The sequence below is a fragment of the Lepisma saccharinum genome, chromosome 2 (genome assembly GCF_977018435.1).
Source record: "Lepisma saccharinum chromosome 2, izLepSacc3.1, whole genome shotgun sequence".
NCBI classification, from domain to species: Eukaryota; Metazoa; Arthropoda; class Insecta; order Zygentoma; family Lepismatidae; genus Lepisma; species Lepisma saccharinum.
In genome coordinates this window covers 154,802,551-154,817,429 of record NC_139230.1, presented here as the reverse complement: position 1 = coordinate 154,817,429, position 14,879 = coordinate 154,802,551, and the positions used below count along the sequence as shown (strand labels likewise).

Below are 14,879 nucleotides of genomic sequence, written 5' to 3'. Positions count from 1 at the left end.
TTCTTGAAATAAGGTCCCTGGACCGTATTAAAATTGATGCAGGGAAAAAAGGTTCCTGGACCGAAACTGGTTGCTACCTTATTGAGCTGCACTATACCTATAGAATTGGCAAATCTACGGCCAGTGAGGTTGTCAGAACAGTTTGTCGTGCAATATTGGACACTCCTCATCTCAACCAACGGAAGAGATGTGGAAGAATATTGCAAACGGCGTCGAAAATCATACTAATTTTCCACACTGCATAGGAGCAATAGACGGGAAGCATGTATGTGTGACTAAACCAGAGATGAGTGGTTCGTTGTACTACAACTACTGAAAGCTCTGCGAAGTTTGGTAACAAAGTACAGCAAATGTCATTCCACGCCGAATCTTTTCTGTTTGTGTCTTTATATTTCTCACACCGAATATCCCAAATACATGGCCTCTTTTCCACTTCCATAATAAATACTTCTGTGTCTAATTTATCTATATCTAGATCACCTATCTTCACTTGCACAAACAACGTTTATGAGAAACACAACGCTAGAACTCTGCATCCCGTGGTGTGAAACAATGAACAAAGCGCGTCACGTGATCATTCAGCCCAGCAGACGTTCCGCTCGTGTGGACGATGCCATAAGATGCAATTGAAATATCAGTCAGCCCAGTCTTCGTTCCGCACTTTGTCCGCTATGGGCGATCCTTACGGAATGCGGTAGACGTTCAGCATCCGCAGGCTAGTCAGTCCGTGTGGCCGATCCTATTACTTCCTTCAGCCATAACAACCAATGCTTATAGAGTGCTGAAACGCTAAGCACTCCAGGGCTTAATGGTACCCTTAACTCTCTGTAACCCCCCTCCACACACACACACATAGTTATTTATACATGTTTTTAGTAGTTTAGGATTGTTACATTTTCCATGAAAAAGAACAGTGGTGACTTACACAACATGCACAGCATTGCTCACAAGTGAAATATTTTTTGCATGCACTAATTAGTTTCTCCCAACTTTAAACTTACGTACACAATCATTTCCCTCATTCTAAATGCATTCCTCATCCTTCTGTAAAACTTGCAAAAATGATGATCCAATCGGAACCATAACCCTTAAATATCAAAACAATCATCACTATCGACACAGTCTTAGGATCAGAGCCAGCCCTAGGAAGGGGCAACTCGGGACACTCGCCCAAGGTACCATGCTTCAGGGAGCCCTGCATGTATGGTTTATTGTAAATTTTACAAAGTTGGTGCTTCTAATTAAGTAACAAATCTGATTTGTCTTGACTTCGTGGATGTCAAATACTTAAAAATATCCAAATAAAGAAATATTCCAAGATAATTTATGAGAAAACTACGCAAGGGGTGCTTTGTGATTATATAGGACATCTGTACTTCAGATTAAGGAACAAACATTTCTGATTTTTCCAGACCTCTGAAAAATGTTGCTTATTGTCCCTGCATATATGAGGGTCCTTCAGAAAAAAAAAAAGAACGTTTTGGTGTAAAGCACAAATGACAAATAATGTGTGCAAAATTTATGGTACAGAAACTACATACCTTACTCAACTTTTCCACATATTCGCCATACCCATTCAAGTATTTATCATTGTGTGATACCAGTTTGTTGATGCAGTCATTGTACTCAGTTGCCGCCAATGTATTCAACCATGCAGTGACAGTGTATTTGAGTTCATCAGCTGTGACTAAGTGCTTTCCAGAAAGATTGAGCATTTGACTGTGGCACACTCCACCTACACCCCCTCAGTTTGAGCCAAGCAGCAAGTTATTGCAGACATGTATGCATACTCATCTGGTGTCAAGCTGTGAGCCTTGAACATCTGCAACAAAATTGAGAATCCTGTCAAGTATGAGGTGCAGAGTATGATCAGGTTTCTGCATGCAAGAAAAGTTCATGCCAGTGAAATTCATAAGTAAATAACGGAAGTGTTTGGTAATGATGTGATGAATCCATCATCTGTGAGAAAATGGTGCCAAGTTTAATGCGAGAAGAACGAGTGTGCATGACAACAAATTTTCTGATTGACTGACACTTGTGACAGAGGCTTAAAAGACAAAGATCAATGAATCAATTCAGGCTGATCGACGTTTCACATTGGACATTCTGTATGGATCTTTTTCTACAATTAATGTTGGAGTTATATTTTAAAATTTGAACAAACAGTTATAATTTACTCTGTAACCATTTGTTTTTCTGTATTGAAGCTTTCACTTAATTATCATTGATGGCACTAAGACCAGACAGTGCAGAGCATCAATTAAAGATTGATTAAGTGCATGATGATGAAAAATAATCCCTATGGGTATATGAATGTTTTTTGATAAAGAAAAAAAACAAAAAATGCAGGGAGAATATGACTGACTGATTGATTTTATTAGTTTAGTGTGCTCATGTGTCACTTTTGGATAATCACAGAGATGAGGATTAAAAGTGGTAGGATACAATTGGTGTGATAGGGAAATCCCAAACATAAATGAACAGGACAAAACACAAGCTCCACATGCCGCTACACTGGTTGAGTGTTCAAACACCAGAGCCTCATTAGTCTGCAGCATTCGACAGGAGTAGGGAAGTTATTCATGCATGGAATTTTGCTATTCTTATCCTTCTTTCACTTATTCATTGCTGAGCTAGATCATTCCCATGACAGCAATTCATCGAGGGGAATAATAAAAATACATTCAAATTAGAAACAAATAGGTTTCGGCAACCCCCCTCCCTAAACACAGAGGCAGGAACACATTCAGTTCTTCCATAAACTACCCAGTTAATGTCAAACAAGACTCAAACAGGAAACAAGCAAGAAGCAAGTTTACATGCGAAAACCTACAGCTCAGACTCCATGCCTCGGTGTACAGCTGGCCTTGTCTGCAATTACCTTCCTGCCCTTCACTCTCTGTTATCAAAATAGAGGACTAATGAAGTGTTTCCAACTAAGTGGAGGGACAGCTTTTTAAAGTTCACATCTGTACAGTGACTGTATCAAGAAACTGGCATCATGCTGTGATAAGTGCTTGAATGGGTATGGCAATTATGTGGAAATGTAGAGTAAGGTTTCTGTGCCATAATTTTTTTTTTTTTTGCTCACGTCATTGGTCATTTGTGTTTACACCAAAATGTTCTCTTTTTTCTTTCTGGATGACCTTCATTTAATATGCCTCAGACTCCGCCCCCACCTAGGCCTGCTTAGGATCAACCAAATGTCCCATCTACCTTTCCTGGTCCATGTTCTGAAATTGACCTTCATTCCTAGTCACCTTTCCTTCTTGTTCCCTTAGAACTTTTATTTGGTTTTGAGTATTGATGGTATTGAATTAAATAAAGACATTGGTGGTGCTTTTCACACATAAGGTCACCATACTTTGGTATGTATTCTTTTTACAGTTATAAGGGCCCATTGTAAGACCAAGTGTTTCCACAGTTAGCTCTCATGTGTTTACTTATTGCATTTTCTATTTTAGGTGCCATGATGGTAGTACAATGTCATCTGAATAATTGCTCATTGAGGTATGTGGGTCAAATATAATGCATGTATTTTTCAATTGAGGAACTTTGCCTCTGTTTTTGTTGAAACTGTGGAAATAAAGTGGTGGCTGCTTCACTTTCCATTTTAGATTCTATTCATATGTTAGGGACTTTTCTTTAAACCTGTGTTTCAGATGCATGATTCTCAGAAATGTTTATGTTCTAATGTAATTGTGAATGTATTTTTTTTTTAGTTGAAATATTGCCTGGTTTTTAAATTATCTGGATGCATGAGCAATTTATGTAATTTAGAAACAAGTGCCTTATTGAAACATATACAAGGTTTTGCATATTGTATCTACCAATGTCAGTTGGCAACCCTGTCGAAATGCAGGTGCGCAGAAGTCTTCCGTACTTAGGCAGCTGCGAGTCTGGCAATCAGTCTGCCATGGAATGTTCACCTGTTCAGGTGCCACAGCACTGAGAAGCATCAGGACGCCAGAGAATATGCCTCCTCCGACTGGGAGACTTCTGTTTCTCCACTCTGCCATTGGATTTCTATTGTCTGACCCATCGTATCATGTTGTGGCACGGGTTGACGGCAGCCATCATTGGACTCTTTTCGCAGTGCTTGCTGTGTCTCCTGAATGCAACCCGTTTGGATGAATGAGTCCACTGCCATAATTAGTGTCTGAATTGGTGAACATTCCATGGCAAGCTGATGGGAGACTTCCGCACATTCGACCTGCATTCCAACAGTGTTGCCAACTGATATTTGTAGATACAATATGCGCTATGCTGTAGATCTGGAGTAAAATCTAGTTTTACAGATTTTTCCACAAGGGGGCAAACCACATTGAGAATATACTTAATAAGGAATAATGGATGCACACCATATTGCCTTCTTTACATATTTTCCCAGACAGTTGAGGTTTTAATTAATTTATATGTATTTTATCATGCGAATGGAAATCTGACTGGATTCTTTAGTTTTAAGTTGTCATAGTCCTCCATTGGTGGCTGGTAAAACTCATTTAGCAACACATGATTCAAGTAGGCCAATTAATGCCAAGAGAAATATTCAAATTTAACCTTAAAGAAGCATTACCCATATCCAGTTGACCTGAATTATCTTCTGTCTGAAGGCTAGTTTAATAATTTCCTAGGGTGGCATTAGCCGGGTGGTTGTCTTGTTTTTGGTGCAAGCAGTCCCGGGTTCATTTCCTGGTGGAAACTCCCAAAATTTCGGCATTGGCCCATCATCATGAGGACAATTGGGGAGCTACTTGAAAAGAAGAAGGTCCCAATCTTGAAAGCCAGAAAAATGCAGTGATGGGACTTGATGTTCTAACCACATGTCACCCAATAAAAAAGCTGCTCTGGCAGGCCCTGGCCCTTAGAGGGCTATTGCACCATGAACTTTTTTGTGGCATATTACTCCTATACAATGAGTGAAAATAAAATGATTGAGAGACTACTGTACCAAGAAATAAGAATTCCATGAGTGAATACATAAGCCTGTGTAATATTTTTGAGCTAGATTTATAGGAGTTCCTATTGCTTGAAAAATATGCTGGGAAATACTCAAGCAGAGTAATTACAATAACATTGTGTTCAAAAATAAATTCTTATATATAAATTAATTTCAAAATGTGCAGAACTTATCACTTATTTGTGGGCACTAATGTCCTGATAATTTTAATGAATGAACGATGTGATTTATTTTACTTTGCTTTTCTGCCACTTTTGACAAATTGCAAAGATGAGAATGAAAGGTGATGAGATAACTGAAGGGACAATCACAAAGGTATGAGGGTTGAGGCATAAGTCATTACATCTTTTTTTTTCCCCCTGCAGTACTGGCACGAAAACTTGAAATTTACAAATGTAAGACACTGAACTGAACAATAGACGTCATCTGTACCAGAGGTTGGTAGGAAAGTGCCCAAAAAAAAGTATCATTCTACATGCATGAATTAGTCACAAGGCTATGTTGGGAGTACAAAAAAAAGAGGAGCACACAAAGCACCCTATGACCCCTCAAAGTAGTCCCCCAGAGCCTCCACAACATGCTACCAACAATGCGGGAGACATGGATTACCATCTGCCGCATCAGGTGTGAGTTTCACTGCGATGCGAATTGAGTCTGAAACATTAGGTGAGTATGGTCACTGCGCTAGTACACCCTGCCTCCCCAACCCCCATCCCAAGGGGTTGAGTAGCTTCCGTACACATGCTGCTTTATGAGGTGTTACATGGCCTCCCCGATGGTGCAGTGGTAACGTCGTCGCCTTGTAATCAAGGGTTCCCGGTGGAGGCACATAGTGGTTCGGATCTCACTTTAAACTGTAGGTCCAGTCCCGATTAGCCTTACTGTGCATAAAGAGTGGACTTAAAACAACAAATCAATTCAATCTAATGAGGTGTTACATTGTCATGGAGAATGATGACATATTGCAGAAGATCAGAACATTTTGTCCCAAATGGTTTCCACCAACTTACTGTGGCATTCTTTGTCAGTTGGCCCATGGAGAATTGCTATTTTCACATAAGAATGCTGTTCATGGAGAACTTCCATCTTGCATGAAGGTTGACTCACCACTGACTTTCTCACACACACTGTCCAATAATCCAATAACCATACTTCCCAATGCAATCTAGTGACAAAATGTGATACTACAGTTGACTCACTCTTCAGGACACAAGATCATATTCATGTTGTAGTTGCTATGACTTTCTTTTGTTTTTGTACTGCCAATGTATCCTTGTGACTAGTACACAAAATGTACAACGATACTTTTTGTAATGCTTTTTTTTCCCTACCAACTTGCGGTACACGTGACCTGCATTGTTCATACATTATTCAGTTCCATACAGTGTCCTCTTCCATTTGTATATTTGGAATCTTTGTGCTGGTCCAGCATTCTCGCGAAAGAAAAAAAATGTTGTCATGATTTATCCCCAAACTCTTGCATATGGATGACTGCATGAACCCTGCTAGTCTGTAAAATGCAGTCCAAGATGTACTACATGGAAGGGAGGTTGACATTTTGGTGTCTTTACAGAGTGTCACATCCTTACCCCACCCCCAAATAATTTAGGTGGACTGGAATGAGACTACCTCGAAGCACAAAAAACTCTTGACTATATGGAATGAATTAAGGAAAATCTGAAGAGGCGAAAGAAAAATAATATATCAAGATATTGCAGTATGTGAAAAAAGAAATATTCGGTGTTATGAATATTTTACTTACATTGCGTAGTACACTAGTAACAATGATTTTAGGAACAAATAGCTAAACAATAAAGAAATGGTCAAGTAAGTGTCTTCTGCTTCAGGATGTCAGACCATCAGCTGAATAACAGATTGTCAGTGGGTATTGCCTCTGACTGTTGTTCTATGTAGCCCAATGCTGCTTACAAGGCAGATTTTTTTCTTCTTTTTTTATCATTGGATTACACTGACCATCAGATTATCAAAACTCAACTGTGTTTCTTATTTTATGTCACTTCTCAGTTATTTTTGGCCAATCACCATGATTAAGATATTGATTAACTCTTGAAATAAGGCAGCGGTCATTTTGCTGGTTTTAAATTTTTATCTTGCTCCCATCTCGATCATTTTTTTTAAAAAAAAAATTGAAATAAATTGACTTTTCTTATTTGCACGTACTCTCTAAGTAAATGAACTTACTTCCCACTTTTGTAATATACACTGAACGATCATATTATTAGGAACACCAACCTAATAATGGGTTGGTCCCCCTTTGTGGGATTACGGCTTGCAGATGTTTGGGGACAGATTCCACAATGTGGCAAACGTGTTCCATGTTCAACTCAAGCCATGCCCATCGCAGCATCTCGTTTAGTTGATACACATTTTGCAGAGGAGTGGGAGCAACTCGTTCCTGTATATCCCAGACATGTTCAATAGGGTTACAGTCTGGTGAGTTTGGAGGCTAAGGCAGAGTGGAGAATTCACTGTCATGTTCCTCCAACCATTTCATAGTGATAAGAGTCCAGTGACACAATGTGCTGTCCTGTTGAAATATGGCATTGTTGTCCGGAAAACCTGTCTGGAGGTATGTGTGCAGATTGTCAGCTAACAGGTTCCTGCAGCCTTGGCTACTCAAAGTTTGTGGTGTGATGACCAATGGCCCTACGGCATGCACGGCTCACCAGACCATGACACTGCCACCACCGGCCTGTTTGACCCCCACTGTACAATCAAGGCATTGGTCTCATGCTGTTTACACCAGATGCGGACACAGCCGTAAGCACAGTGCAACAGGAAACTGGACCCGTCACTCCAGACAACCCTTCTCCATGTGTCCAAGGTCCATTGATGCCTTTCTTTGGCCCATGTGAGGTATTGTTTGAGATGGCATGGGGTCAACAGGGGCACCCTTGTTGGTCTACTGCTCTGGAACCCTTATCGACGCATGGTACTTCACATGAGTATTGTGGAAAAATGACGTACCTGCCTGCTATTGTACTGGTGGGTCAAATGTTCCACAGTAGAGTGTCATTGCTGCAATATCAGTTGTGGCACCCAATGCTTGCCTTACAGATCAACCACTCCTGGCCAGCTGCAGTTCAGCTCGATGTCTGTCCACTCACCCACTCTTGGTCTACCCTCGATACCTTGGTACAGGAATAGTCAACAAGAGTGAGTACTGCCGAGATACTGGCACCACACCTCCAGGCCACAATCCTAATAATATGATTGTTCAGTGTATTTATATAAGTGTTAAGCTTATTCTTCTAAGATTAAAAAATTATGGATATTCGAGTTTGTACTCCAATTAAACATTTACCAGTAGACCTACATGAAAACAAGTTACACAAAAATTTAGCCTAGGCTAGTCCAAAATTTGCATAATTTCCAGTTTCGTTGAGGGTAAAGCAAGTTACCCCACAATTGGACCTAAAAACAGCCCATTCGAAGTTTGGGATCTGAGCAACATTTTCCAGCCATACCCTATGCATTTTTATTTTTACCATAATGATTGAATGCCTAGAATGTATCCCCACCGAACATGCTCTATGACCCTCAAAGGGTCTGATTGTTTATTTATTTTCCAACTTAAGCTCAAAGGAGTCATTGCAGAAACAGATTTGAAAGCAGTGGGTAAGTCAGTCAAAAGCTTGTGTGTGCAGGCCTAGGTTTGTCTGCTACACTGACCACCTTCATTATTTTTTAGAAGGATGGTACTCATCACTGCTGGTACTCTACTTCCCTCCCCCTGTGAAGATACCGCTTGAGGAGGAAAATGAACCAAAATCTTCACTGGTGTCAGTGCCTCCCTTCAAAGTGGTGACCCTCCTGCAGTGGTGTTCCTGTCCCAATCTTGCTTTACATTGAGCACTAGCATCCTGATGGAAAAATTTGATTTTCAGAAATTGGGTGAATGGACGAACATACCATATGACACAAAGTGTGTTATATCTGTGACACATCACACATGTGTGTCATAAGCTGCCATATTTCTCCTAGAACTGTCCTAAATTGACAGCCTCCACAGCTCTGCGACTGCACCAGCTTACAGCCACATACAACCTCTTCTTGCCTGCACATGCACATCACGCTTCGACAACCACTGCTGCATTTGGACACCATCAGAACTTGCTTTCTGGATACCCATAACCTATTATCAACAGTGTGATCCTGTTTTAATATTTGATTAGCTAAATCAGACACCTGTACAATGCAGTATATTCTCCTATGCATTGCTTGCGTCAAGTCAAGTCTAAGGTGTCAGCCTTTTGGCTCAGGCTATGGGATGGACGCACGCTGGTTCGAGTCTCCTGGGTGGAAGCATAACAGCCTTTCTCCTGAGATTTGTATCAGTATCCAATGTCAAAATAAAAGTTTTCCGTGGGGGTGCAAGCAGGGGGGGAGGGGGATTACTGGTTGTTGAATCTGCGTTGTGAGAATGTAATTTTGAGGCACGTTGAAGGAAACCTTTGTTTTTGAGCACAAGTTGCAACACAGGTTACCCTGCATTGTCTAAAAATATACAACGGTATATCTTTCATATCTCTAGGGCATTTAGTTTCTGAGCTATAGTCATTTCAAAGTAACTCTGCATTTCACTCAATTCCGAAGCTTGAGAGAGTGCCTTACAAGCCTTTCGTTTCAGGGGTACAAATCACGTTACATTGGTCATATGACAATGATGCAAATATTTTTCTGTTTCTTATATGCCAGCGATAATTTCTATGTGCATTTTGAACTTTTCATATCCTTTTTTTCAGGGGGCGGAGGGGGGAGATACCCCATTTTTTTTAAAAAAAGGATTTTTCAGGAGATTTCACCCCTTTTCCCCTCTATTTGTATGCCAAATGTGCATAAATTATATATCGTCTAAATCTGTGATTCATTCTGTGTACAATGGTATATCTTTCATATCTCTAGGGCATTTAGTTTCTGAACTATAGTCATTTCAATGTAACACTGCATTTCACTCAGTTCCGAAGCTTGAGACAGTGGCGTACAAACCTTTCGTTTCAGGGGTACAACTCGAGTAACATTGGTCATATCACAATGATGCAAATATTTTTCTGATTCTTACATGCCAGCGATAATTTCTATGTGCATTTTGAACTTTTCATATCCTTTTTTTGGGGGCGGGCAGAGAAACCCCATTTTTTTAAAAAATCTCAGTGGATTTCCTTCCTTTCCCCCTCCATATGTATGCCGAATGTGCATAAATTATATATCGTCTGAATCTGTGATTCATTCTGCGTACAACAGTATATCGTTCATATCTCCAGGGCAAATAGTCTCTGAGCTAAAGTCATTTCAAGGTACCGCTGCATTTTGAAGCTTGAATCAGTGGCGTGCCGACCATTCCTTTTGGGGTACAACTCTCGTTACATTGGTTATATGATAATAATGCAAATATTTTTGTGTTCCTTACATGTCAGCAATCATTTCCATGTGCATGTCGACTCTGTCATGTACTTTTTCTTGAGGGGGGAGGGAGGGCCCCCCCCCCGTTTTTTCCGAAATTTTGGAATTTTGAGAGTTAGCCCCCTGCCCTCCACCACATATATGCCGAATTTGCATAAATTTCATATAGTCTGAATCTCTGGTTCATTCCACATACAACGGTATATCACTCATCTCTCTAGGGCAATTAGCCTCTGATCTACACTCATTTAATTGAAACTCTGCATTTTGCTCAAAATCAGATCGGGACCATGGGGGTTTCATGTGAAAATGGCCTTGGGACTCAAAAGGTTAAACAGCTGCAATAATCCTGTTTCTCAAGTCAGCAGGTAGTTATGGGTATCCACACTTTATCTTTCACATAGCACCACAAGAAGAAGTCAGTTGGTGTGAAAGTCAAGGGAGTCCATCGGAGGAGAACCATGTCATCTGGACCTGCATGTCCTATCCGCTGGTGATGAACAACATTGTTTAACCAATCTCTCACATCATGATGAAAATGCAGAGGAGCTTCATCCTATTGCCAAATGAAGTCTTGACATCCTTCATCCTCCAGCTGAGGGAACATCCAATTCTGTAGCATATCCAGATATGTGATGCCTGACACTGCTTTTTCCATGAAAAAGAATGGCCCGTAAACTTTTCGTTGAGATATGGCACATTCACCTTTGGAGAATACCTTTCTTGTTGCACAATGACATGTGGATTTTCTGAATCCCAGATATGTACATTATGCCTATTTACTGTGCCACTAAGGTGAAAACTTACTTCATCACTAAACACAAAACGACTAAGGAAGTCATCGTCACTGTCCATTGTATGCTACATTTTCGTGCAGAATTCTAAGTGTACCTGCTTGTCTGTATGCTTTAGAGCCTGCAGTAATTGTAGCCGATATGGCCGCATTTGCAACTGCTTTCATAGCACTCTCCACACTGTCATACGGGATATCTGTAGTTCATGGCCACACAGATTTCTGAGGACTACGCATGAAAGCTGCTCTCACATTCTCAATCATTCGAAATACTTGGACGTCCAGAACTCTTCCCTTTGTAATACACCTACGCCGCTGTGACTGATGGGAAACAAATGATAAGTGCTCAGGGTAGCAAACTTCCACAGCTGTTCTTATCGTACTTGTACAATATAAACAACATGTACGATATAAACATTCACCTTTGCCTGTTGCAATATACCAACTACGTACTTGACGTAGGACACGGTGTATTAATTTTGGTGTTTTGTTTCTCTTTTCGAGTTTCAACAAAAGGATAATATGCCCCTCTTCTTTACCATTTCAGTTTTTTGGCTGAAGTAATAACTTGAAGGGTGACTGTTAAAAATGAAGCCCGAATATACAGCTTCCTGTGTTGAAGATGCTAATGCACAAGTGAGTATGGAAGATTACATGCAATAAAATTTACTTTTATAACATGAAAACCTGTCTTTAATGCTTAGAGACCACAATGGAGTCCATTAGTGGTGACGTCACAGCAGATGATGCGCTGGGACTGAGTCTTCACAATGAGAGAACGTGTTTTCTTCGTATCCAATTCAATGCTATTTTCCTTCGGAAGGGGTAGCTTTAATTATTGTGACAGCAGTTATGAAACAAAATTATGATGCGTATCATACATCAGTGTAAAGATGAGATTTCGGAGAATACGACTATATATCTCACATACCTTACAGAGGATAAGGTAAAGAATAACCAGAGTAAGAAAATCATGTATTTTCAAAACATTCCACTTCCGAGCACAGCTGAAGCAAACCGAAGTTCACCCAGTTTGAAGTCGGCCACGCTGCCGCTATGTATGGTGGGAAACCGTGGGAGACCAGCAGCCTCAGCCGATTGAACCGACGATGTCCATTGGCCGAGATTTCTTTTGGAGCATTCTCTTTACTCGATTTCCTACTCTATTTATTCTTTACATTCTCATCTGTAAGGTATATGTTATAGTATATAGACGTATTCTCCGAAATTTCATCTTTACATTGGTGTACGATGCACATCACAATTTTGTTTCTTAACTGCTGTCACAATAATTAAAGCTACCCCTTCCGAACGAAAATAGCATTGAATTGGATACGAAGAAAACACGTTCTCTTGTTGTGAAGACTCAGTCCCAGCACGTCGTCTGCTGTGACGTCACACTATTGGACTCCATGAGGGATCCATTGGTTTGAATATAAGAAAAACATGGAAGTTTGTTCAAACTATTTACTATTGGCACTTTTATTTTCATGTCAAGGTCAGAAAGTTTAATTATTATAGTGTCAGCATTTGGTATTAATACAGTATGCCAATATACAAAGTAATGTCTGATGGCATACCTAAGTTTAGTTTTTGTGATTAATTACAAGATAGAAAACAAATATATCTATTTTGAAAAATTGCAGTAAAGCAAAATATTATTAGTGGACTGATAAATAATTTTACTGATGTAGAAAAAGTACTGATATCCAATTTACTCATACTAAAAGTAATATTCTGCATTTCCAATATAAAATTACGTACAAATGTTCTATGAACAACCCAATTGGTGCAATGACCCTCTTAATGTATATGACCAGTTGATAGAAAGTTAATACATGAAAATATATTAAATATTATGTAATATTCTCTCTTCTTTCCAGGAACCAAAGCATGATGCTGGCAAAGCCAGCCGTTTTGGCTTTGGTTCAAAGTTCGCAGAAATGATCCAAAGCTTGAATCTGCCAAGTTTTATTCGACCAAGTGCATTGAAACTGTGGGGATTTTCTTCACATAAGGAGGAGAAACCATGTGACGATCTTGAAATGTGCTATTTTGCTAAGTATCAGGTATATTCAAGATTCATTTATAAATGCAAACTTGCAAACTTTGTTGTTGTTGACATATTTAAATATGACTGTAAATTAGTCTTAATTTTATATGTTGTTTCTTTTTCTTTTTTTGGTTTATTGTAATAACTGTTTTGTACTAGCTCAAATGTTATGAGTATGACATTACATATTTGCAAAATTTTGTTCACTTACTGGTTATTGATTCTTTTGTATTTTCTCCATGAAGAAAGATGAAATTACCTTGATAAAGAGGACACGGATCTTTGAAACATTTTTTTTTTCCTCAGCTCACTAACATAAGTTAAACTTGACTATTACTAATTTCTACACAAAATATTTTCTCTTATTGTGCATGAAAATATAATTGCGTTGTGGAGCAGAAGAAATTCAGTGTGTTTAGAATTTAGTTTACATATTAAATTTTCTTTTTGTTTGAGCTATGAGCTTCATCTTTCAGTATGTATATTTTGTTCCTGTACTATTGCTTTGAAAAATCTTAAGAGTATCAAAGGGTCTAATAAATATGACTGAATAATTACGAGATTAATGTGCACTTCTCCAAAAATTATCTGACCACCCAGAAATATTTCTAAGTTCAGAAATTGTTACTGTGGCAACATAGTTCTTGAGAACAAGCAGAGAGTACAGGTCTACTACAGGTCCCTACTAGACATAAAACACAGTGGGGAAAAAAATATTTATTCTTGTTTGTAACATAAAGCCCAAAATTATATTCATCCAATATACAGGGTGGCCCAAAAGTCAGTTTCCCTAGGAGAGAACAAAATTATGATACTCAGGGGAAACTGAATTCTGGGCCACCCTGTATTAATAGATAACAGAATGGGAAATTTAAATATGAGAATGTTTATGTAGAAATATTATAATTATTAGACGTGGATTTTAGTTTTTATTCTTAGCTTTGCTTCTAATTACAATTTGAACAAGATAAACTAATATCTAGTATTATTATAATTTTAATGTATGAATGAAAACAATAACCAGTTATCTTTCTTACTTTTAATTACGGTAGAAAACTAAGAAACAATTTCACTAAAAAATAAAGGTTTTTTTTATTTATTAACATGAGAAAACTCAATACAAAAAGTTAACACTAGTACTTCGAATTTTCTTGGTGAAAAAAAAAACAAGGAAAAATCTAGTTTCATTTGTTTATAAACAATATTAAACAGAATAACATGTAGGCCTACTTACAGACACCTTGCCGGCTTTTAGATTTTGGGTTAGCGCTATATTCATCAAACTTTGTAGAAGATTTTCTATCACAACTAGGCTTGGGGGGGTTTAACACACGAGAGCTCTCGACACTAGTTATTCCGTATCCAAAAGTGTTCGTTGTTCACTGAATGTTCCGTCTTCTTTTCCTGGTGGTTCCTCGATGTCTCGAAGTTGAAGAAATTCCCTCTCTGCAACCTTGGCTTCACTGACTGAAAAATTTGCAAAACTGCTGCAGACAGAGTTCACACCCACATGATCTCTCTTCCAGAGGGTCTTAATGCCGATTTAACATTTCTAGTGCTTCTGCAAATGACGACGGACTAGCGTGGTCTTCCGACTGAAGATTCTACTACCACTTCGCCAGAAGAAAATGTCCACGGAGGTCTGCAAA

The 14,879-nt window shown here is 39.0% G+C and overlaps 1 protein-coding gene across 3 annotated transcripts in view; it reads left to right on the top strand.

The window, feature by feature from the left end:
• The window catches only part of LOC145984153 (ras association domain-containing protein 1-like), a 356,774-nt gene that overhangs the window by 10,144 nt on the left and 331,751 nt on the right, over window positions 1-14,879 (top strand). For 2 of the 3 annotated variants that reach the window (XM_083117632.1, XM_083117628.1), the window contains exons 2-4: window positions 3,465-3,510; window positions 11,725-11,813; window positions 13,061-13,246. In XM_083117632.1, the coding sequence (XP_082973758.1) occupies window positions 11,766-11,813; window positions 13,061-13,246 (234 nt within the window). In that variant the 5' untranslated portion in view covers window positions 3,465-3,510; window positions 11,725-11,765. The remainder of the gene's footprint in view (window positions 1-3,464; window positions 3,511-11,724; window positions 11,814-13,060; window positions 13,247-14,879) is intronic. The other variant, XM_083117629.1, reaches the window with a different exon arrangement.